The sequence below is a fragment of the Herpailurus yagouaroundi genome, unplaced genomic scaffold, assembly GCF_014898765.1.
Source record: "Herpailurus yagouaroundi ecotype Mexico unplaced genomic scaffold, PumYag 191, whole genome shotgun sequence".
NCBI lineage: Eukaryota > Metazoa > Chordata > Mammalia > Carnivora > Felidae > Herpailurus > Herpailurus yagouaroundi.
Window position 1 is genome coordinate 11,369,527 of NW_024412422.1, and position 22,112 is coordinate 11,391,638.

Genomic DNA, 22,112 nt, shown 5'->3' on the forward strand with positions numbered 1-22,112 from the left:
CAAGTTTTCCCCCACACCCCAATTTCTCAGCCTGGGATGGGAGCCCATGACATGTGGGGAACACAGGAGTCTTGTGCAGTACCTGCATGGTCCCTGGGCGTGCCAGAGTGCGCAGGACTGGCAGCTTTCACAGCCAGCCTCTTAGAGCCTCTATTTCCCTTCTGTAAAATGGGTAAGGTACAAGGCTATTTCCTTCCTTCTCCTTTTGCAGTTGGCTCTGCTTGGCCCCCAAGCCTCCCTACTGGCTCTGGGCCCTCAGGATCACTGGGAGGAAGTAGGCCAGGCCAAGAGGGGAACAGGCCTAGTCTCCCTTTCGGTTCTGCTCTGGGCCTTGGCCCCAGGGTGAATGCTGAGATTAACCAGCAAAGCCACTGGTTTCACTCTGAATGTGGGGCCTTCATGCCAGCACTCTCCCCAGCAGCTGAGGAACTGCTGACCTGGCAGGCAGTGGTAAAGAGAGGATTCCCCCTCCTCACCCACAGCCAGCCCTGGCTGCACAGATGCTGGCTCCCATCTGCCCACTGGCTACGATGACACGGGTTCTTCCTGACTCTTCTCAGGCAGCCTGTGGGAGAGCTGCCCCAGCCAGCCCGGTTGTCGTGCTTGGAGCCACAGAGCGAGGGGCAGAGCCAGGATCTGAACCCCAGCGCTGATGTATCAAATTGTGCTGTCTGGAGGTGGGGAGAGGCCAGAGGCTCTGCCCAGGCTGGAGGCGAGTGAGAGAGCATGGGGCAGAATAAACCCGGCCTGTGGCCACAGCCCTAGCTGGATGGCCCCAGAGCAGGACTTGGGAGCACTAGTCGTACGTAGAAGGACCAGTGGCTGCCTTTCTGGTTGAGCAGTGTGATGAGACAGAACCGGGATGGAGCGCTGAGCCCAAACTCTGGGGCTGTGTTAGCAGCTACCCGAGCCTTAGTTTGATTAAAATGGCTGCACCGCTCCAGATACTGTGGTACAAGCAGTCGCATGTCAACACAACATAGCCCCACCCCCACAACTGGGGAGTAAGTTCCAGCTCCCAGTATCCACAAAGCTGGCAGCTTTCCAATGGCCACTGTGACTCCAGGGGAATAACCTATTTCTTTCTTTGCCTTGGCTGCTAGGAAGCTCAAAGGCAAAGCTACAGATCAGCTCTGACATTGTCCCCACCATAAGGCTGGCATTTCTACAGCTGATTGTATCTAGGCTTTATACTTGTCTTATCCTTCTAGGTGTTACTGTTCAGTCCTGTCCAGTCCTGTCCTTGCCTCCTCTTGTATAACCCTGGACAGGCAGCTGTTGTTTGGTGTTTATTTTTGAGAGAGCACGAGCCAGGGAGGGGCAGAGAGTGAGGGAGACACTGAGCTGTTAGCACAGAGCCTGACGTGGGGCTCAAACTCACGAACTGTGAGATCGTGACCTGGGCTGCAGCTGGACACTTAACCGACTGAGCCACCAGGCGCCCCAGTTTTGTCATCTGTAAAGCAGAGATACTTAGACTTAAGTTTTTATTTTCAGGCATGCAAGTGGGGGAGGCGGAGAGAGAATCTCAAGCAGGCTCCATGCTGTCAGAGCAGAGTCTGACACGGAGCTCAGTCTCATGAACCGTGAGATCATGAAGATCCAAAATTAAGAGTAGGACGCTTCACAGACTGAGCCACTCAGGCACCGCCGTAAAGTAGAGATACTTAATAATAGCTCTCTTCTCACACAGTTGGTAGGTGTGGCGACTGGGGGAGCTATTGGAAGTGAAAAAAATGGCCTGATAAAGAGCTGTTAGATTTCTAGACTGGGGTCTGAGGTCGCCCAAGGTGGATAAAGCCTGTAGTGTTCCAGTGTCACAGGACTACACCTTCCCCTCCAAGGGGCCCAGGACCTGGAGATAACACCTGGCATTCTTTCAACCTTACAGAACCTCTTTGTAACCTGCTCCTTACCATCCTGCAATGAAATTGATATGTAACCTGACCTACCTGTGTAAGTGCCCTGATGAAGATAAAGGAAAAAGAGAATGTAATTTGTATTAAAATAAAATGTATTTCAGTGTGATTATGCAGATAATACAGTGAGCTGCTCCAGTACCTCTGAGTTTGTTTTAAAAGATGAAGAACATAAATGAGCCAGAGGGCAGGTAAGCCCTCAGAGGACAATTGGTCTGTTCATTGGACATTAAAACAAGGCAGAAAGTTCCAAGTGCTTCTATGAGGCTGCACCATTCTGGCTCTAGGTTTGTCATCTCCTGAACTTTTAGAGGGTACGATGGACGTTTTTGCCTCAACCAATATGGGTTTACCTGTCCTCCCCGACTCCCACTGACCCAGGAGCTTCCTTGCCCCCACTGGTGGGACTTTTGGGCTCAAATCTGCCTAGACAGATTGGGAGTGAACATTGGAACCACACCTTTCCTATCTCCCTAGGCCTTGTTTTCCCTCACACTGTCACTGGAAACTGTCCCATGACCTGCTGTGCTAAGGGGCAGGGGCTACCAGCATTGCTGGGCCCTTCTAGAGTCTTCCAAGGTAACAGGCTGTACCCCACTCCGCCGTGTCCCAACAACTGCCCTGAATGAGTCCTGTCACCATTCATTCGTTCAACACCCCAGCAGAGGGTCTGGACCAAGCCCTCTCTGAACTCCAGGTGCCAGTACCCCCATTCTCAGCAGGAATGAACTACACAGTCCCTGACTCACACAGAATTTCTACTATAGTAAAGGTGACAGGTACCAACATGAAGGAGAGGGTAAGGACCCACACAGACAGGTGGGGGAAGCAGTGAAGGGCCACAGAAACAACATGGCCTCCCCTCGGCTACAAAGAGAGCATAGCTGAGCTCCCAGGCACCTGGAGGCCTCACCACAAAGGCCCCGGGGGGGTGATGGTGGGGGGGAGCACAGGGGCACCTACAGAGGCTGATGGAACTTGTGTCACACATTGAGGTAGTGACAGCAGTGCCCCAGAAGTCTCCATGCACTCTTGAGGCTGTGGGGTCAGTTTGGGCTTGTTCTAAGGCAGAGATGTGCAAATGGCAAGATCAGAAGTTCCAGGGAGTTCACGCTGAATACCTTGATAGAAACATACCTTCTGGCTGGGCCAGCACAGCGCTTAACCTCCCCACTCCACGGGAAGGTGTAAGGGGAGACAGCACCTAACTCACAGCCAAGTAGCAAAGAGCCTGGCATGGAGGGCCCAGTGGTGTGGGCACTACAGGCCCTCACAATGGCCTCATCCCATCTACTGCATCCTACCTGGCCACTGGAGAAGCTTCCATCCAGTGCAAGCCTTGAGGAGAGGCATCCCACCATCTGGAATCCATCAGACGACACCCGTCCCCTGGCAGCCTCCTCTCTCTCTCCCAGTACTTAGGGCCCTCACCCCTCTCCTACAGAGGACAGCAACGGGACAGGAAGATCTAGGTCCAAGCCTTGTACTTGTGCCACAGCACTGGTGCCCTCTAGGCAGCATCTCTGGCCTGGAGCTCAGCTCGAGGTGGCTAGACAAGTCCTGGTTCCACTTAGTCCCTCTGGAATCTTGGGCATGGCACTAACCACAGCTCAGTTTCCTCCTTAGTAATGTGGGGACATTTACCTCCCAGGAAGAGGGAGGATGGGAGGTGGTCTTGGATAAGGGCTTGAAAACTTAAAGACTCAGAGCAAATTCCAGATCCTGGTCAGAGATGGCTGGGCCGCCCCCCACCCACTTCCTGCCCAGAGCCTGAGTAGGTGTTGCCTAGATGAACAAAGGATGAGACATCACTGTGGAAAAATGTTCATTTGAGTCTTATCGATAGGTATCAAAACACCAGTCTAAATACCAAAAAAAGAAAAGGCCCAGTTTTATTCCTGGGGGGGCCGCGCCCAGTTTTAAGTCTGGTTATAGGGGTCTCAACTGGGAAGGAGACAACTGCTAGAACACAGAGTTCCGCTTCTTACAGATCTCTGAGCTACCTGACAGCCAGTGCAAAGAGGGATCTCCAAGAGAGGGCAGCCTCTTGAGCATGGAGAATCCCATGCACAGTCCACTTAAGGCTCTGAGCGGTGCCAGCACAGAGAAATCTGTCGAACCCAAGTGTTCCCCTGACTTCAGCCACCCAGTGTCCTACTCAGAAGCTAGCAACCTTCTCATCCTAGGGCTTGGGAATTAGTCTTGGCCCTGAATCTCAACTCTGCCTTGTTCTCTGTGGACAGATGGTACCTGTCCAGCCTGTCCTCACACTTGTAAGACCTAACAATGCCACTAATCTCCCATGAGAATCTGGTGATAGAATGTGTGCAGAGGTGCTTCCACTGGGTAGGGAAAGGTCCTGAGGGATGAGCACAGGCCTTAGAAAGATTCAATCTGCTCAGAAGCAAAAAGGCCCCTCCCTGAGGAAGTTTTCCTCCTTGTTACTCCCCGTGTCTGCCTGCATTTGGCTCACACAGCTATCTCCCCACTTACACACTGTGAGCTCAGGAGGGTCTCTCCTTTTCCATCTTTGTCTTCAGCAGGGCCCAGAATAGGTGGCTGTAGATGTTTGCTGAACACCACAGAGTGGAGAAGGTGGAAGGAAAGGCATTGGAGGCTAAGAGAATAGCAAGAGCCAACACTCCGAGGCCAGAAGGTACAGCCAAATCCGTAAGATGGCAGGGGAGTTGGCTGTGGCTAGAAATGATGCTGGCAGCCCGCCCCCCCCCCCCCCTGCCTTTAGTGAGCATGTGTTATGTGCCAGGCCTTAGGGCCCAGGCTGTCCACCAGTGGCCTCTGGACTAATTAATAAGCCACCGCCATTGAAATTTTTTTCCCAGTTGCGCAGAAAAGAGCATCATACTGAAGAACGGAGGTAGGAAGGTCATTGTAAAGGATAATTCTTAACATTAGATATGGTGATACTCTCATGAGAAGACCCTTGCCACCCAGCTCTGGGCCATCAGTCTGCATGAGGAACAGTGATGGGGGCCTTCTGTGCTCCTATGGCCACCCGTGGGGCTGGTCCCATCCCCCACTTCACAAAGGCAGTGCCAAGGCTAAGAAAACCTTCCAGGGCTACTGGTCATGACACAAATGGTGCATTACAGCCAGCTGGCCTGTGACCTCTGGAAAGAAACCTGAGGTCTGCATTTTAACAGGAGCCCGAGGTGGATCTGAAACCCGCTGGCGCCTGAGAGGAGTGCTGGGTGGGAAGGCCACACCCGCCTCCCCTCTCCGTCCCTCCTTCCCAGGCACTGGGCTCTGTCCATCCCATAGAGACAGAATGGCCAATGCTGGGGGCAGAGGAGGTGCACACGGGGCGCCCCGCTAGAGGATGAGGGGCCCAAGTCCTCACCATTGCCTACGAGGCCCTGCACCACCTAGTCCTTGTGACTTTCCCAACCTTGTGTATTGTCCTGTCCTAGTGCCGCCCTGGCTGTGACCATTCTTACGTGTACCTTATGTGTACCAAGCACACTGCACCTGCTGCTTCCTCTGAGAGACAGTCCCCCATGGGCCCACAAACCTTACTGCCACCTCAGGAAGCCCCTTCCTGACCACAGTGTTTAAATACACGGTCACAACCACATAGCCCCCTTTCCTCCCTTCCCTGCATTTGTCAACCTGTGAAACAGGCTTCATGGGGACTTGGTTTTGTTCACGCAGCATCCCCAGCACCGAGCACAGTGAGGCAGAATGTAGGTGCTCAGTTTCTTTCCCACAAGTACCCCTCACTGGCCTTTTATTTGCCAGGGATCGCTGAGTGCTGGGAACCGGGGGGCTGTGCAGGAGTGACGGGTACTTCAAGGCAGTGAGGTTGGAGGACACGCAGACAGTTGGGGACAGGAGCTGGGCCTCCCAGGGCTGCAGCTGGCAGGGGCAGAGGACTGGCCGAAAGGAAGACGCGACACCCCACCTCAGCACTGTAACCCCCCAGTTACAGATGGAGAAGTGGAGGGCCTGAGGGGCAAAACGAACTTGACCCTGACCTCAGGAGGAGCTGTGTAGAGCTGGGGCTCAGACCCTTGTCTCTCTAGCTCCAGAGCCCACCTCCATCCAGACGGTTCTTCCCAGCCCCTGTGTTCTCCCTCTGCATGTGCAACATGATGCCTGATCCAAACTGTGGCCTCGGCAGAGAAAGCCTCCCCTCCTCCAAGGAACTTTCTCTGGTCATTAAGTCGTGGTTAGTGCGATTCCTGTGCCTCTCCCTCAGCACGGGTCTTATCAGGCCTGGCCATGACTTCCTGATGAGGCAGCTGCCCCCACCATCTGACTGGGAGTTCCTCTGGGGGCGGGGACAGGGCACCAAACCTTGTTCTGAGCTGGGGCCCAGCACCGGGTCTGACCCAGAGGAGGGGCTTGGAGTGGGTTTGTCAGATGAGGGACTTGAGTAGCTGGGTGGGCACCTGGGGCCCCAGTCCTCAGATGCGGGGGCGCGGAAGCACATGTGGGGTGTGGTGAGTTATCTCACACCCCTTGTTCCCTGGCTCCTTTGGGGGCAAACTGAAGGCAATGAGCCAGTTCCAGGGGCTGAACAAATGTTGGAAGGTCACTTCCTTCCTTGGGCCCCAACCCCCCCCCCCCCCGCCTCCCCGCCAAAGGCATTCCCATGCCTGCTTCAGCCACTTCTCGGGTGAACCAGGATAAATCACCTTCCTGTGTTTTTGCTTCCTCATCTGTAAAATGGGGGTGAAAATGGAACCCACCCACCAGCACTTCTGTAAGTGGCCCTGCTTGTGGCCTGAGTACACAGGAGTCCCCCAGACTCACCCAGTTGACTGAGCCAGATTGCCTGACTTGGTCTGCCCCCTGTGCCTTATGCCCTCTCTCAGGAGAAACAGCAAAGGGATGGGAGAAGCTTCTGGAAAAGCCACATGGATCAAGTCAGCTTCCCCCCTTACCTGGCAAGCAGGATCCCTGCCCCAGTGCCAGAAACAGAGACACCCCCCCCCCCCGAGCCCCAGAAAGCCTCTGGTGACACAAGACCCTCAAATGTAAGAACCCTGTTTATAAGAACAGAGTCCCCATCACCTGCCCTCCCCTTCCCCCCACTCTGAGACCCTCACAGGCCCTAAGGAGCCCCTATATAGTGTGGATAATTGGCCAACGATGCTGAGATAGGAGATGGGGGCCTGTCTAAAGCCCCACCTGGAATGAGTTCCCCTTCAACCCCAATAAGGGTCCCCCCCCCCACATGCCAGATCCACAGTGATAGTCACAGAGCCCCCTCTGAGAGAGATGGAGACAACCCCTTATACAGAATCACAATGACAGGGACACAAAGCTCCTCTTAGATGCTAGAGCAACCTCCCATGACAGAGACAAACACCCAGACATGGAGATCCCATTCAGAGGGAGGCAGCACCCCCAACACACAGAACCAGTCTGGGATCCCCCTGACACTCACTGGATCCCCTCCTGAGATGCGGGTGCCCTGGTTCACAAAGAGTGGCCAAGCACGGATGAACCAACCATCTGTGAGGATGGGGGTGAGCTTCCACTGCGAGGTCGGCCCATGGGGGGACCACACCCAAGTTTAGGGGGGGCATGGCTTAAGAGGAACCACCCTTGGAAGTTCCGCGTGCCCTGCACCGGCTTGTGGGTATAAGTGAACAAGTGAAACCGTCGGCACCTTGATCAGCTGATCTTGCCCCGCCCGCCCCCCCCTCCCCCGGCCCCCGTTAAGGTCACAAAAGTCACCACACCCGACACCACCTGGGACAGGGCCTTGCAAGGATGGGAATGGAGGGAGCCAGGGCCCCCCACCCTTAGTAGCTGGGCTACATGCTGACACCTCCGGGCTTTCTCCCTTCCACACCTGTACTCAAGCTGTGCCCTCCACATAGGGCACCATCCTAGCCAAGACCCTTGGCTCTCAGGGTGTCAGATTAGGATAAACAACTGTCCATACCCTGGAGCTGAGCCACTGTGAAGAGTCGGTGGACGTCACAGGATGGTTGGCAACCAGCTTCAATCAATTCAACTTATGTCCTGGGTGGCCTGGAACATTCTTGCAGACGGAAGTGGCATCTCGGTCAGGGAGCACTCAGCAGGCCCAGAGACGGTCCTGAGCAGGGTCATTGGGGCCCAGCCAGACCCCTTCCCATCCCCCCCCCCGCACCCCCCCACCGCTGCAGACCAGCTGCCATGAGCCCACACCTTGAACAACCACATCCTGCTCCCAGAGTCCCCGCCAGGAATCCTCCCTGCCCCCACATGGGCTCAGAGCCCCAAGGCCCATGCACTCTGTCCCCATCCACACCTTGCCCTCACAGTGCTGCTTGCTCCACCTCGGTCCCCAGGGACACCCCAAGCCTTGAGTGCCGGGCTGTGGTCAAGACAGAAGGGGAAGCCATAGCTTCAAGAGGTCACATCACGTGTCCAGGTGTGCCATCAAAGTAGACACTGCCCAGCTGGGCCTTCCTGCTGCCCCGGAGGGCGTGCTCTGCAGACTGTGGGGACGAGCCCCGAAGAAAGCTGATGGGCCCACTGGAGACTGCAGGTGATCACTGCAGGTGTCATGGGGCCAGGGGTCCTGGAGCTGGCCAGCCCCCTCCCCGGGGCTTGGATGAGGTGGCCGCAGCCGCCTGCCCTGCTGTGAAGTCGGAGCAGTCGGGGGAAGCCCCTCATCCCAGTGTCACAGGCTTCAGCTGCAGCCAGAGCCCCGTGTCCGCCATGCCGGCTGGGTGGGAAAAGCCATGGTTAAGAAGCAGCCTCTGTCGTGGGCCCGGGTGGAGGAGCACACCGGAGGAGAGGGGCGCTCGACCCCGGTCACCCAGCGAGACCCACCGCCCGCCTTCTAAGAATGATGATTCAGGAGAGGTGAAAGCGAGGGCCTCTGGGGCACCAGGAGGGCTCCGAGCCCAGGAGCTGCCGGAAACAAGGGCGGGAGCCAGAAGCCAGCCGGGTCACAGCTGCAGCCGCCACCACGCTGGGAGCTCCCCCCACCCCACCCCCACCCTTGTGAGCGTGGCGGGACAGGGCCTGGTGGCATTACCCCTAGCCAGCGTTCAGCGAGTGCTTTCTATGTGATACGCCTTCACACGCAGCATCTCCCAGACACCGAAAAACAACAGGAAATCACACCAGCCACAAAGAATAAAAACCAGATGGATTAAATAATTAAAAGTGAAAAAGAAAACCAAGACAAAACTGGAAGAGAACCCAAGTATTTATCTGATTCAGGGTGGGAAGCCCCTTAAGCAGAAAAGACAAAGAACAAGGCTGTAAGGGGAAAGATCCCTGTAGACTTAAAAACCTCCAGAGATGAAGAACCTGAGGATTGAAATTCAAAAGTCAAATGACAAACCAGGGAAATATTTGCAACATGAGACAGCTAATATCCATGTAAAAAGTTCTTGCAAATCAATAAGAAAAAGGCAGACATTGCTGTAAATGGCTTGTAAGCCACAGAAAAATGTATATGAGCAAGCAATGTAAGAGAAACAGTTCAAAATCCATAGGACACAAAGGAGACTAGTGGTTGCCAGGGGCTAGGGAGGGTGAGGACAGGAACTGAGACTGACTGCTAAATAGGTACAGTTTCTTTCTAGGATGATGGAGATGTTCTGATATTAGTGGTGATGGTGTGTGCAAACCAATGGACTGCACTTTAACATAGATGTCATGTGACTTATAGCTCAATGGTTTTTAGAAAGAGGAATGGTCAGGGGCGCCTGGGTGGCTCAGTCGGTTAAGCATCTGACTTCGACTTAGGTCATGATCTCGTGGCTTGTGAGTTCGAGCCCCCCGTTGGGCTCTGTGCTGACAGCTCAGAGCCTGGAGCCTGCTTTCGATTCTGTGTCTCCCCCTCTTCTCTGCCCCTCCCATGCTCATGCTCGGTCTCTCTGTGTCTCTCAATAATAAATGTTTAAAAAAAATTTAAACTAAAAACAAAATAAAACCAAACAAAGAAATGGTCAGTTCCACGGTAATCAGAAAGGACAAGATAACAACTTCCCCTCTAGAAGTTGGCAAAAGTTTTAAAAATAATAACCAGTGTTGGCACCTCTGGCAATAAGAAGATAAATGGGTATAACCTTTCTGGAAGGCTGTTTGAAAAGGATCAGTCAGAAGCATTAGAAATGGCTAGTAAGCACATGAAGAAAATGCTCAGCATCATTGGCCAACAGGGAAATGCAAATCAAAACCATATGAGATACTTCTTCCCACTAGGATGGTTACAAGCAAAAAGACAGACAAGAGCTGGTGAGCATGTGGAGAAGTGGGAGCCCTTGCCGGTGGGAACATGAAATGGTGCAGCCGCCATGGAAAGCAGTCTGGCAATAAAACGTTAAGCACAGAATTATCATATAACCCAGAAATTCCACTCCTAGATAGATACCCAAGAGAAATGAAAACATTATGTCCACATAAAAACATATGCGTGATTGTTCACAACGGCCAAAAAGTGGAAGCACCTTAACATCCATTCACTGATGGATGGATAAATGAAATATCATCTACCCACGAAATAGAATATTACTTTGCCATAGAAAGGAATGGAGTCCTAACACCTGCTAGGACGTGGATCAACTTTGAAAACATGACGCTAAGTGAAATTATGCCAAGCAGCTTCTTTCAGGCTGCTCACAGAAGACAGCATATTCTCTGATTCCATTTATTTGAAAAGCACTGAACAGGCAAATCCGTAGAGACAGAAAGCAAATCTGTGGTTGCCCAGGGCTGAGGGCGGGGAGGATGGAAGGGGGGGGACTGCTAATGGGTACAAGGTCTCCTTCTGAGATGATGAAAATGTTCTAAAAGCAAATCATGGTGATGGTTGCACAACTCTGTAAACATACTAAAAGCCACTGTACTCTTTAAATAGTTCATTTCACATACTTGTAAGTTGTATCTCAGTAATGCTCAGAGAGAGAGAGAGAGAGAGAGCGAGCGAGCCTGTAGAGGCACTCTTAAAGCCTTCGACTCAGCACTTCCCTTTCTAGGAATTGAGCCTGAGGAAACAATCAGAGATGGGTACCAAGATTTACGTACAAGATGTCCGACAGTTGTGCATTCGAGCGGGGAAGTTAGAAATGACTGAATTAGGAGTCTCAATAAATACATCACAGCCTCTCTGTGTAAATGAAATATTGCACAGCCAGTATGAAAAAGACATTCTTGAAAAATATTTCAGAAAAATACTAAGCAGAAGAAAAGCAGGTAACAAAGCAGAATGAAGAGTGTCAGCCTCACAAGGGCTGGGCTTTTGTCCGAAGGTTTCTGTCTATATTTCTCACATGCCTGGCACCCGGAAGGGGCTCCAGAGGTAAGCGTTGAATGCAGAATGGCTGAATGCTGAAGGAATTGCAATTTGGGGGAGAAGTCAGAAAAGCAATGCAAGAACAAAGGTCACAGAGACTTCTACCAAAATGGAAATGCTGGTTGTCTCAGAGCAGGATGGGGAGTGGTTTTCAGTTACCACTCTATGGTTTCTACCATGAGCTTTATTATTAGAAAACAACACCAGAAATTAGGAGCTCAAATGTGGAGGCCCTCGGCGCATTAGTTTCCTAGATGACATGAAGATTTCTGATGAAACAGAGCAGGGCCCCTCAGTTCCACACCGTTCCCTGGAGTGAGGTTTCTCTCTCGGTTGCTGTTGTGGACCTCAGACACACCCCCCCCCCCCATAGTCAGAATTCAAGCCAGGCAGGTAATGGGAGGATCCGGGCATGGGCCACAAGTGAGGGAGGATCCAGAGGCCAGGTGGTGGGTGCTGCTTTAATCGTCCCCCACGTACGCCGTCACCCATTGGTTCCGGAGCATGAGATGTCAGGGGAGTCCATGGCCTGAGCAAAACGGTGGCCTCTTCTGTTAGGGAGGGGAGATAGGAAAAAGGGGTGTGGGGCCCCAAAAAGGAAGCTGAGGCGGCCCCTCCTGCCTTCGGGGAGGAAGCTACCCCCCACCCCACCATCACCACTGACGGCCAGCCGCTCAGAATGCAGAGATCTCTTTTTGTGCATTTTGGTTTCCTTTTCCATTCACAAAGAAGCGGGTGGGGGATTTCCAGCAGCGGCCTGACTAGCTTGCTGGGGCTGTCAGCTGCTGCCCAGTACAGGCCGCTGCCCATCCTCAGGAGGGCACCTGGGGACCCACCTCTGGGATGTGACAACTTCCTACCCAGGAAGCTGCTTCTTCCACCTCTTGGATGAAAACATATCATGCCTTTGCCGAGCCTGCTTTTGACTCAGTCACCCAGCAATGCCAAGTACTGACATTCCATTTCCCAGAATAGAAAACTGAGGCTCTCAACCCACAGTCGCATACCAAGGACACGAGAGCCAAGATCTGAACCTAAACCTGTCTACCTGCCCTTCTGCCTGGCTACCAAGCTCACAGCCCAGACTACGATGACAGTCTTGTCCCAGCACCCTATCCCTCAAACGAAAACAGAAGGCCCACTTTCAAGAAGCTGGAGAAAGCAAACAGGCCCTGGGGAGCAGGAAGGGCAGTGGAAGCACCCCCAAAAGTGCTGGGAGTAAGGGGTGAGAATAAGTCAACGTCAGTTCCCCCCCCCCACACACACACACCGCTGGATTCGGGGGCACTTTCTAGTGTGTGGATTCATAGAATTTGAGCTGAAAAGAAGCATGCCGATATCATCTGCCCACAGTTTCAATAAGGCCAGGGGTTTCTTCTGAGTGGCAGACTACTTTTCAAAAGTGATCTTACACAGAACCCCAGTAAGGGGCAGATAGGGGGCATCTGCATGTGCATTTGGGGCCCCCACAGGAACCCTGCTCACCACCACCCTTTCCTTCCCTCCCCCACCAGTCCCAGATCAAGCCCCTTTGCTGCCCATTTCACAGCTCAAGAGAGGGGTGGGGACCAGCCCAGGTTCGCAAAGCAGCTCAAGGCAGAACAGGACAGGAACCCCATTCTCACCGTGGGAGCCTTCTGCCTCTGGTCGTCCTGGGAAGGGGGAGGACTGGGGCGCCACCGGCCTCTAAAACTCCCAGCTGTCTCCCCATAGGGACACGGGGGCTCTGCCTGGCCCAAGAAGATCTTTTGGGCTGTCAGTGGAGGGTGGGTGGTTTCTCCACCTGTCTGGGGGCTGAGGGCAGGCCCACAACAGGTGCTGTTCCTGGCTCTTCCTCTTCCCAGCTGTGTGGCCTGAGGAAAGCCTTTCTTCCTCTCTGTGCCTCAGTTTCCTCATCTATGAGATGGCTTCATCATTGTCCCCCCTCACAGCATTTGTGGTGATTCCACGGGGTGTGTCAGATGCGGTGCCTGTTGTGTTGCAAACAACTAATAAAAATAATGACAACAGGGACGCCTGGGTGGCCCCGTCAATTAAGCATCCAACCCTTGATTTCAGCTCAGGTCACGATCTCACGGTGCCTCAGATTGAGCCCCACGTCAGGCTCTGCACTGACATCGTGGAACCTCCTTGGGATACTCTCTCTCTCTCTCTCTCTCTGCCCCTCTCCCACTCATGCTCTTTCAAAACAAACAAAATCATAAGAATAGTAATAATGACAATAACCACAGCAGCTAAGCTTTGATGAACAATGACGGTGTGCTGGGCGCACTTGAGTGCCGCACAGGCGGAAGCTCAGTTAACCCCTCTGAACCCCCACAGGTGGGGGCCAGCCCTCAGCTAGTTTTAGGAAGTATCTGAGGAAACTGAGGCACGGGGGGGGGGGTGGTGGGCACAGGGCCCTTCCCAAGGCCACACAGTTCAGAGGGGGCAGGGGCAGGACTCAAACCCAGGTCTGTCCGAGCCAAAAGGAGGCTGCCCCCTCCCGCCTGGCCGCTTCCTGCCCGGCCCTCCTCCTCTTCCTCCTCTTCCTCCTGCCTCGGAGAGGAAACCACCAGGCCTCCGGCGGACATCCCTTTCTCTCTGCTTCCTCTTTCCCACACTCCGGGGGCCCGGGCTCCGGGTTCAGGCCCCTGGGGTCCACGCTGTAGCTCCTTCTGCCTCTTCCAGCCCCGGTGTCCTCAACTATAAAGTGGGCGCGGTGCCACCCCCACCCTGAAGAACCACAGCAAGCGGTCAATAGGTTGATAGGGATGCGCCCGGGAGAAGGGGCCTGGCCGTCACTCAGGCTCGCATGAGCACCTACTGCTGCACAGGCTCTGAGAACTGCCCGACCCGCAGTTCTGCCTCCCGGACAGACCCCGGGCCCAGGTGGGGAGCTGGGGGCGCCCGAGGCCTGGTTGCCTCTTTCCACAAACTGGGTCCCCCAGACTGTCCCCACTGGACTGTGTGCTGTGTGCGGGTGGGGCCAGGTGGGCTTCCAAGCACCCCAGGAGTGGCTGCTGCCTGGAGACACGTGCCTGAGGCTGCCCCTCAGCCCACCCAGTCAGCACATACCATATCCACGGCTTCTCCCACACCATCAACCCTGGGGGCAGGTGCCGTGGCCATCCCATCTTATAGATAAGGAAACTGAGGCCCAGCAAGGCTGAGTGACTTGCCCAAGACCATCCAGCTCAGAAGGAACAGAGCGGGAATGGCCCTGAATCATAATGTCCAACTGCCCCCCCCCCCAGCGACCCCCCTAAGTCTAGCGGCCCAGCCACTCCCAACCAGACCACTTCCTCCTGGGGGTGCTCATGGCCTGTGGTGCATGTGGGGGGCTCAGAGCTACGGGCCGAGTCCCCGAGGTGTCTCCCCATCTCCTTCCTCTACCTCTTCTCCAGGCCAGGGAGCAGAGACCAAAGGGCAGAGTGTGCTGGGTGAAGGGGACACTGGCCAGCCCCCTCTGGGCCTCAGTGTCCCCGTCTGTATCAAGGGCGCCAGACAAGATGGTCACAGGGAGCCTTTCCTGGTCTGAGAACTCCAAACAGATGCCCCCCACCCACACGAGGCCACTGGTTAAACACACAGCCCCCAGGAATCATAAGTCCTTCTGAAGGAAGGACCACCACACACGCACCTTGGGTTGCATGTCCACACCACACGCAGCTTGGGTTCTGATCCCACCCCAGCCACTCCAGATCTGTGTGACCTCAGGCCAGTCACCTACCCCTTCTTCACCTGTATTGCCCCATCTATGAAATGGAGGTAATCCTAGTAGTTCTCTCATAGGGCTGCTGTCAGGAAAGCCAGGTCGGTAAGGTCCCTGGTATAGAACAAGTCCCAAATAAATGTTGGCTAAAAGGTGAGTAGCTAGAACGCCATCACCCCGCTGTACAGATGAGAGAAACTGAGGCTCAGCCCCCAGACCTGGCGGGGCTTTGAGACCATTTCTGCCAACCCAAGCCTGGATATATGGGGGAACTGAGGCCCAAAAGAGCAAAGGGTCGGCCCACATGCCATAGCCAACCTAGCCATGCTTCACCCCTGGCCCGGTGGCTGCTTCTGTACTCTCTTCCCTCCCCTGGGTCCTCCACACCTCCCGCCAGGCTCTTCCTCTGCAGAGCACAGGCTGGGTCACTCTTTCGATGCTGGCCCTGCTCTGCCAGATCCACGGACTTCATACGAGAAACCAGAAATCTGGATTCTTCTGTGAAATCTTTACATTTTGTTTTTAAATATTTTTCCTTTCAACTGCTGAGTAGATGGCACATCTCGGGCCTGACCTGCCCGAGAGCTGACACTCTACCCACTGTGGCTCAAGGAGCCAGCTGAAGAGCGTGGCTGGGGGCTTTGAGGTGGGAACCCCTTGGGATCGGGGTTCCACCCTCCTCAGCTGCATGACCCTGAGCGAGTCCCTTTGCCCCTCCCAGCTTCAGTTTCTTCCCTGTCAGATGGGCCAGTGGCCTCAACCTCACGGGAAGGACTTGAGATCAAGTGTTTAGGGCAATGCCTGGCACACAGTAGGTGCCCATTCGAGGTAGTAATATGCTGCCCCCCATCCTAGCCCAACCCTGGGCACGCCCAAGGGGGGGGGGGTTGCCACAGATGAGTTGCCACGAAGACTAGAGGGTCCTGAAGGAGAAGAATCATGCCACAATCCCCCATGGGCAGCCCTAAAGAGCACAGGGAGCCCCAAGGGGGTTCCTCCAGCCCACCGCCACTGCTGGGTAGTCCCGGCAAGCGTCTCAGCCCACGGGGCCCAAGTCCTCCAAGGGCTCCCACTGCTCACAGAAACTCCCAAGTCCTTACTGTGGCCACAAGGCCCCCACCTAACCCAGCCCCAGCACCTTTCCAACCTTCTCTCCTCTTGTTCACTCCACTCCAGCCCCTGGCATTTGGTTGTTCTTTAAAGTCTCCTGGTTTGCGGCCACCCAGGGCCTTTGCCCTTGCCGTTTCATTGACCTGGCACTCCTGCACCCAGATCTTCCGGGACCGGCACCTCTTCCCACTCATGTGTCACGTCCTGCCAAAGGCCCTTCGGTGACCACCCCCCACGTGGCAGCAATCCCCAGTCTCTTCCTGAAGGCCAGAGCACAGAAGGGAGGCCCATCTCCTGCCCACCTGCAGGGATGCCACTGAAACCAGAGAAAGCTGTGACTTCTCTATCCATCTTTAGACACTGGAAAAAGCCGGTGTCTCCTCCAACTACCCTCCAACCCTCCCTCCCCCCACCGCAGCCTGACTGCGGCCTCCACTTACACCCCCATTAGCAAGGAGCTCCCTCCGCCTGCAGCCCTCACGATGCCCCTTGAGGCGACTGCTATCACCCCTGCTCACAGATGAACAGACCGAGGCTGAGTGGGGAAGAAGCTGACCAGGGTCGCACAGCTGGTCAGAGGCAGAGGTGAAGCTGACCCGTGAGCCCCTGAACACCTGGCCTCAGACTCGGGAGGACATTTGCTTGGCTGAGGCCCTAATTCCATGTCCCGGGGCGGCTGCGCTGTCTCAGTTCTGGTCCTCCAAGCCTCTTCCTGCTTTGGGCAGCAGGGCCTTCCCCAGGCCGGCGCTGGCACCCTCTTAGTGACAGAGTTTGGGTATGAATCCAGAGCTCAAGCCCTTAACCACCCACCACCCACCGGTTGCCAAACCTTCAACCTTCCTTTTCCTTCTGTCTAAAGCTGTTCCTAAAAACAACTCCAGGGTCGGGGCGCCTGGGTGGCGCAGTCGGTTAAGCGTCCGACTTCAGCCAGGTCACGATCTCGCGGTCCGTGAGTTCGAGCCCCGCGTCGGGCTCTGGGCTGATGGCTCAGAGCCTGGAGCCTGTTTCCGATTCTGTGTCTCCCTCTCTCTCTGCCCCTCCCCCATTCATGCTCTGTCTCTCTCTGTCCCAAAAATAAATAAACGTTAAAAAAAAAAAACAAACAAAAAAAACCAAACAAACAAAAAAACAACTCCAGGGTCAGAGATCGAGGCCACCCACCTGGCAGGCATACTCAGTCAAGACTTAGAGTCTAAGTATCCTCAGCCCAGAGACTAAATGCCCCAAGTCATTCAGGGAACATTCGGGAATAGCCCCCAGACTGTTCCAAACACAATGGGAAGCTGTCGGAAGGGAAGCGGCTGGAGCTGGGCTGCTCCATCGAGACAGATACTTTGGGGAGGGGCCGGAAGGGGCCCTGCCAGGGCCGTTTGCTTTGTGGGAGACCCTCCAGGTCTCAGAGCGACCACCGAGCCTAGGACAGAGTCCCAAGGCCCAGCTCGTGCTCCCTCTCAAAATAAATAAATAAACATTTTTAAAAAGTTTCAAATGTAAAGATTTTTACATTTTTAGTAAATGTAATCTCTACCCCCGACATAGGGCTTGAACTCACAACCTCACTGACTGAACCCCAAGGCTCGACTTCACCAGGGCCCGAACACCACCTCTGGCCCCTAAGGCCTCTGAATGGGGCCCCACCATCAGGGCTCCTGAAGAACAGCAGCCTCGACAGGGCGTGCCAGTTGGACACTGAGAACCCAGACCAGCACTGGAAATAAATGTGTGCTCTCAGCCCCGAAGTCCTTACCGGTGTCACCCATCAGTGACACTGAGTGCTCCACGTGCCAGGGACTCTCCGTTGACACGACAGTGCCACAAGGCAGGAACTATGAGCAGTGCCATTGCAAACAGGAGGAAACTGAGGCTCAGAGAGGTGACGTCACTTGCCTAAGGCCCCAGAGCTGGCTTTCCAAGATGGTTATTTTAAGCAGAAGTTGTTTCTTAGGGGTGCCTGGGTGGCTCAGTAAGTTGAGCATCTGACTCTCGATTTCTGCTCAGGTCATGATCTCACAGTTTGCGAGTTCAAGCCCCATGCTAAACTCTGCACTGACAGCATGAAGCCTCCTTGGGACTCCTTCTTTCTCTCTCTCTCTGCCCCTCTCCTACTCGTGCTCCCTCTCTCAAAATAAAAAACAAAGTTTTTATTTATTTTTATTGTTTAAAGATTTTTAATTTTTTGTAATGTATTCTCTACCCCCAACGTAGGGCTTGAACTCACAGCCCCAAGATCAAGTGTCACATGCCCCACTGACTAAGCCAGCCAAGCGCCCCAGAAATTGTTTTTAAAAATGAAGTTTTATAGGGAACCCCATGCTGTCACACAGATAAGACCATGTGTTTGGGCCGCTATTTGCCTTTCATGGTGCCATAACCTCAAGACTTTAAAAACAATGAGAAGAGTTTTTATCTGCACTTGCGTTTTTCCGACAGCTTCCCATTGTGTTTGGCATAAAACACTAACTCTTCACGTGCCCCTCTGACCACACATACCCCCCCATACCCCACCTTCCCTCCCTGTGCTCCCAGCACATTCTTCAAAGCACACAGAATGCTTACCCATCTCAAGGCCTTTGTCCATGCTGTTCCCTCTGCCTGAAACACTGACAGTCTTTTTTATTATTATTATTTTTCTAAGATTTAGTTTTTAATCTCTACACCCAACTCGAACTCACGACCCTGAGATTAAGAGTCACATGCTCTACTGACTGAGCCAGCTGGGTGCCCCAACACTGAGAGATTCTTAACTCAGGATTAAGACTGTGATTCGGAGCACCTGGGTGGCTCAGTCGGTTGAGCATGTGACTTTGGCTCAGGTCATGACCTCACGGTTGGTGGGTTTGAGACTTGAGTCGGGCTCTGTGCCGACAGCTCAGAGCCTGGAGCCTGCTACAGATTCTGTATTTCCCTCTCCCTGCTCATGCTCTGTCTCTCTCTCTCAAAAATAAATAAACATTAATTTTTTTTTTTAATTTAAGTAAATACTGTGGTCCAAAAGTCACTAGCTCAAGACTCACTAGGAAACTTTGGCAATTAGGACAGTGTGGTGTTAGCCTAAGGAGAGACACATGAGCCAATGGAACATAAGGGAGAGTCTTCCAGAAGCACACAGGTTATCCTTTATTTAGTATAAAAGCAGCACTGCAATCCAACAGAGAAAAGATGGTCACATCGGCAAGTAGTGTTGGAACACCTGGAAGAATCATGATGCCTGCCTCACACTGTACATAAAAACTAATTAGAGATCGATCTTGGTCCAAAATGTGAAGGCTCCCCAAAATAAAGTTTCCAGAAGAAAAGACTTTTTAAAAAGATTTTCATGACCCTGAGTAGGCAAAGATTTTTTTTTTAATTTTTTTTCAACGTTTTATTTATTTTTGGGACAGAGAGAGACAGAGCACGAACGGGGGAGGGGCAGAGAGAGAGGGAGACACAGAATCGGAAACAGGCTCCAGGCTCTGAGCCATCAGCCCAGAGCCTGACGCGGGGCTCGAACTCACGGACCGCGAGATCGTGACCTGGCTGAAGTCGGACGCTTAACCGACTGCGCCACCCAGGCGCCCCAAAGATTTCTTAAATAGGACACAAAAAGCACGAGCCATAAAGGAAAGCAATCAATAAACTGGACTTCATTAAAAGTAAGAATTTCTGTTCATGGGGGTGCCTGGGTGGCCCAGTGGGTTAAGCGTTCAGACTCTTGATTTCAGCTCAGGTGCTGATCTCACTTGGGACTCTCTCTCTCTCCTTCTCAGTTTGCCCCTCCCTGGCTCACGCTCTCTCAAAATAAGTATTAAAAAAAAAAAAATCTGTTCATGAAAAGATTCCATTAAAGAAGAAAAAGGCAACCCACTGAGTGGGAGATGATATTTGCAATAAAAGGAAATATATCCCAGATATATAAAAACTCTTATAAAGCAATAAGAAAAGGAGAGACAACTCAATAAAATTAACACACACATCATAACAGAGTTCATTCCAGTGGCCAATAAACTTATGAAAAGGTGTTTAACCTCATGAGTCATCAGGGAAATGCAAATTAAAGCCGCAATGAGAAACTAGTACACATCCATTAGAAATGGAAAAAAAAAAAAAAACAACTTTCATACACTGCTGGTGGGGACATAAGATCATGCAACCACTTTGGAAAAAGTATATGAATTTCTCATAAACACGCACTTACCATATGACCTAGCAAGGCCACTTTGAGGAATGAGAAATGGAGAGGAATGGAGCACGTGTGCACACAAAGAACTACATGCAGATTTCATAACAGCATAAAAGTCCCAAAGTAGAAACAATCCAAATATCCATCAACAGGTGAATGGATAAGCTAACTGTGGTACATCCATACAAATGAGCTACTGATGCACACGGACAAGTCTCTCTACAACATCGTGCGGAGCAAAAGGAGCCAGACGTAAAAGGCAACATGCTGCACGATTCCATTTGTGTGCAGTTCCAGAACAGAGAACTGGAATCCCCAGAGTAGGAGTCAGGGGAAGGAGGGGGTGGCCGAGGGGTTACAGACATGGAGGAGGTGGGAGGGAGCCCCCCTGGGTGCTAGGTCACTTGGGTGTGCACAACCATGGCAACATGGGTGGGGCTTCAGATGCACTCCACCCACTTCAGTGTATGCATGGGCGCTGCCCTGAAGTTTAAAGAGAAAGGTACTTTACATGAGAGGATTCCTTGCCAACACTCCATCCCAACCCCTGAATTAGGGCCCCTCAGTTATACTCCCAGAGGCCCCACTGCTATTCCTTTAGGACACAATATATGATTTATAATTCCATGTTCTTTTGTAGGTTTATTCAACGGCTCTCACTAAGATGCCAGTTCCCCAGCACCAGCATCTGTCTGGTACACAGTAGGTACTCAATAAATATCTATTAAATGAATAACTAAGTCTTCTCCATTCAGACCTTGACCCCCAAGGGCTAAGATTACATCGGCTTTGCGCCATCTCTGGAAGCAGAATAGAACCACAAAGAGAAAGGAATGAGGTGAAAGCCACGTGGTCTCATCAACTTGATACATCTGAGTCAAAGATGGAACTTGTCAGGTGTGTGGAACACCTTGACCCTTCAGCCTCAACTGCACAGCTGAACAAAGTTGTCGAAAAGGGAAAAAAAACGCACACAAAATTTTTAAAACTTGAAATAAGACATCAACAAATCATGGGACTTGCAAAGGAATCCAAGTGACAGTTTTGAACCCCCTAAAAAAAAAAAACAAAAACCCTCCTATTTGTCATGGTCAGTCTGGGCCAGGGTGTTCAAGGACGTGGACCAACCTGTCACAGCCCACATGACACCCACATACAGTGTCTCTGGACGTTGTACAAAATCTCTGACCGGTACTCCTCAAACCTGCCATCAGAAACAAGGAAAGCCTGTAGAACCTGTCAAAGCCATTAGGCACATGAAAAGGGACCCGACAGCTGAATCGAATACGGTGTGCTGGAACCAACAAAGCGATATTAGGGGAAACGCAAAATCCAAAGAACTGCGCAGTTCACAGTAGTGAGCAACGCTGGGGCCTCAGTTATGCAAACACATAGTAACGTACGACGTTAACAGGCAAAACTGCACGTGGGGTATAGCTGAACGATCTTTGCAACCTCTATGCAAATTCAAAATGGTCTAAAAGAAACACTTCATTTTTCAAAAGGCCTGCTTTCCTCTGGGTGCTCTGCGGCCGCCCGCCGGGACCGTCGCGCGCCCCTCTGAGCGCCCTGCGCGGGGAGCTTACCTTGGGCGGGTCGAAGAGCTCCAGCACGCGGTCCGCTCCGCCGTCGGGGCCCCGGGTGCGCCTCAGCGCCAGCCGCCCCCGCTGCCAGCGCGCCCCGCTGTCCATGGACGCTTCGTCGGCCAGGCTGTAGCGCAGCGCTGCCTCCTTGAGGGCCTCGGGCGGCGGCTCGCGGGCCAGGCTCCAGGGCAGGAGCTTCCTGGCCAGGCCAGGTCGCGCCGGGCCTTCGCCCGCCTCCCCCGCGGCCCCGGCGGCGGACAGCTCCCCGGCCGAGCCGCGGCGCAAGATGTGGCGGAGGCTGTGGCGCAGGTGCTGGAAGGTGCAGGCGGCGGACGGTCGCGGCGGGGCCAGCTCCTCGGAGCTGCGGGCCTTGGGC

General features: G+C 53.3%; 2 protein-coding genes across 7 annotated transcripts in view; one reads left to right on the plus strand and one right to left on the minus strand.

Annotated features, from left to right (window-relative positions):
- Positions 1 to 21,242, plus strand: part of ATXN2 (ataxin 2) — a 146,813-nt gene extending 125,571 nt beyond the window's left edge. For 2 of the 6 annotated variants that reach the window (XR_005781099.1, XR_005781101.1), the window contains one exon: positions 1,845 to 2,040. Coding sequence is in view for 1 of the 6 variants with exons in the window: in XM_040443869.1 (XP_040299803.1) it covers positions 11,691 to 11,698; positions 15,501 to 15,504 (12 nt within the window). In the remaining 5 variants the exon portion in view is untranslated. Of the gene's footprint in view, positions 1 to 1,844; positions 2,041 to 11,690; positions 11,699 to 15,500; positions 15,512 to 20,908 lie in introns of those variants that run through there. The other 4 variants (XR_005781100.1, XR_005781102.1, XM_040443869.1 and 1 more) reach the window with 3 other exon arrangements.
- SH2B3 (SH2B adaptor protein 3) overlaps positions 1 to 22,112 on the minus strand; it is a 39,373-nt gene that overhangs the window by 6,632 nt on the left and 10,629 nt on the right. Inside the window, exon 3 of the mRNA XM_040443874.1 lies at positions 21,740 to 22,112. This exon is cut by the window's right edge and continues 6 nt beyond it. Coding sequence (XP_040299808.1) covers positions 21,740 to 22,112 — 373 coding nt within the window. The remainder of the gene's footprint in view (positions 1 to 21,739) is intronic.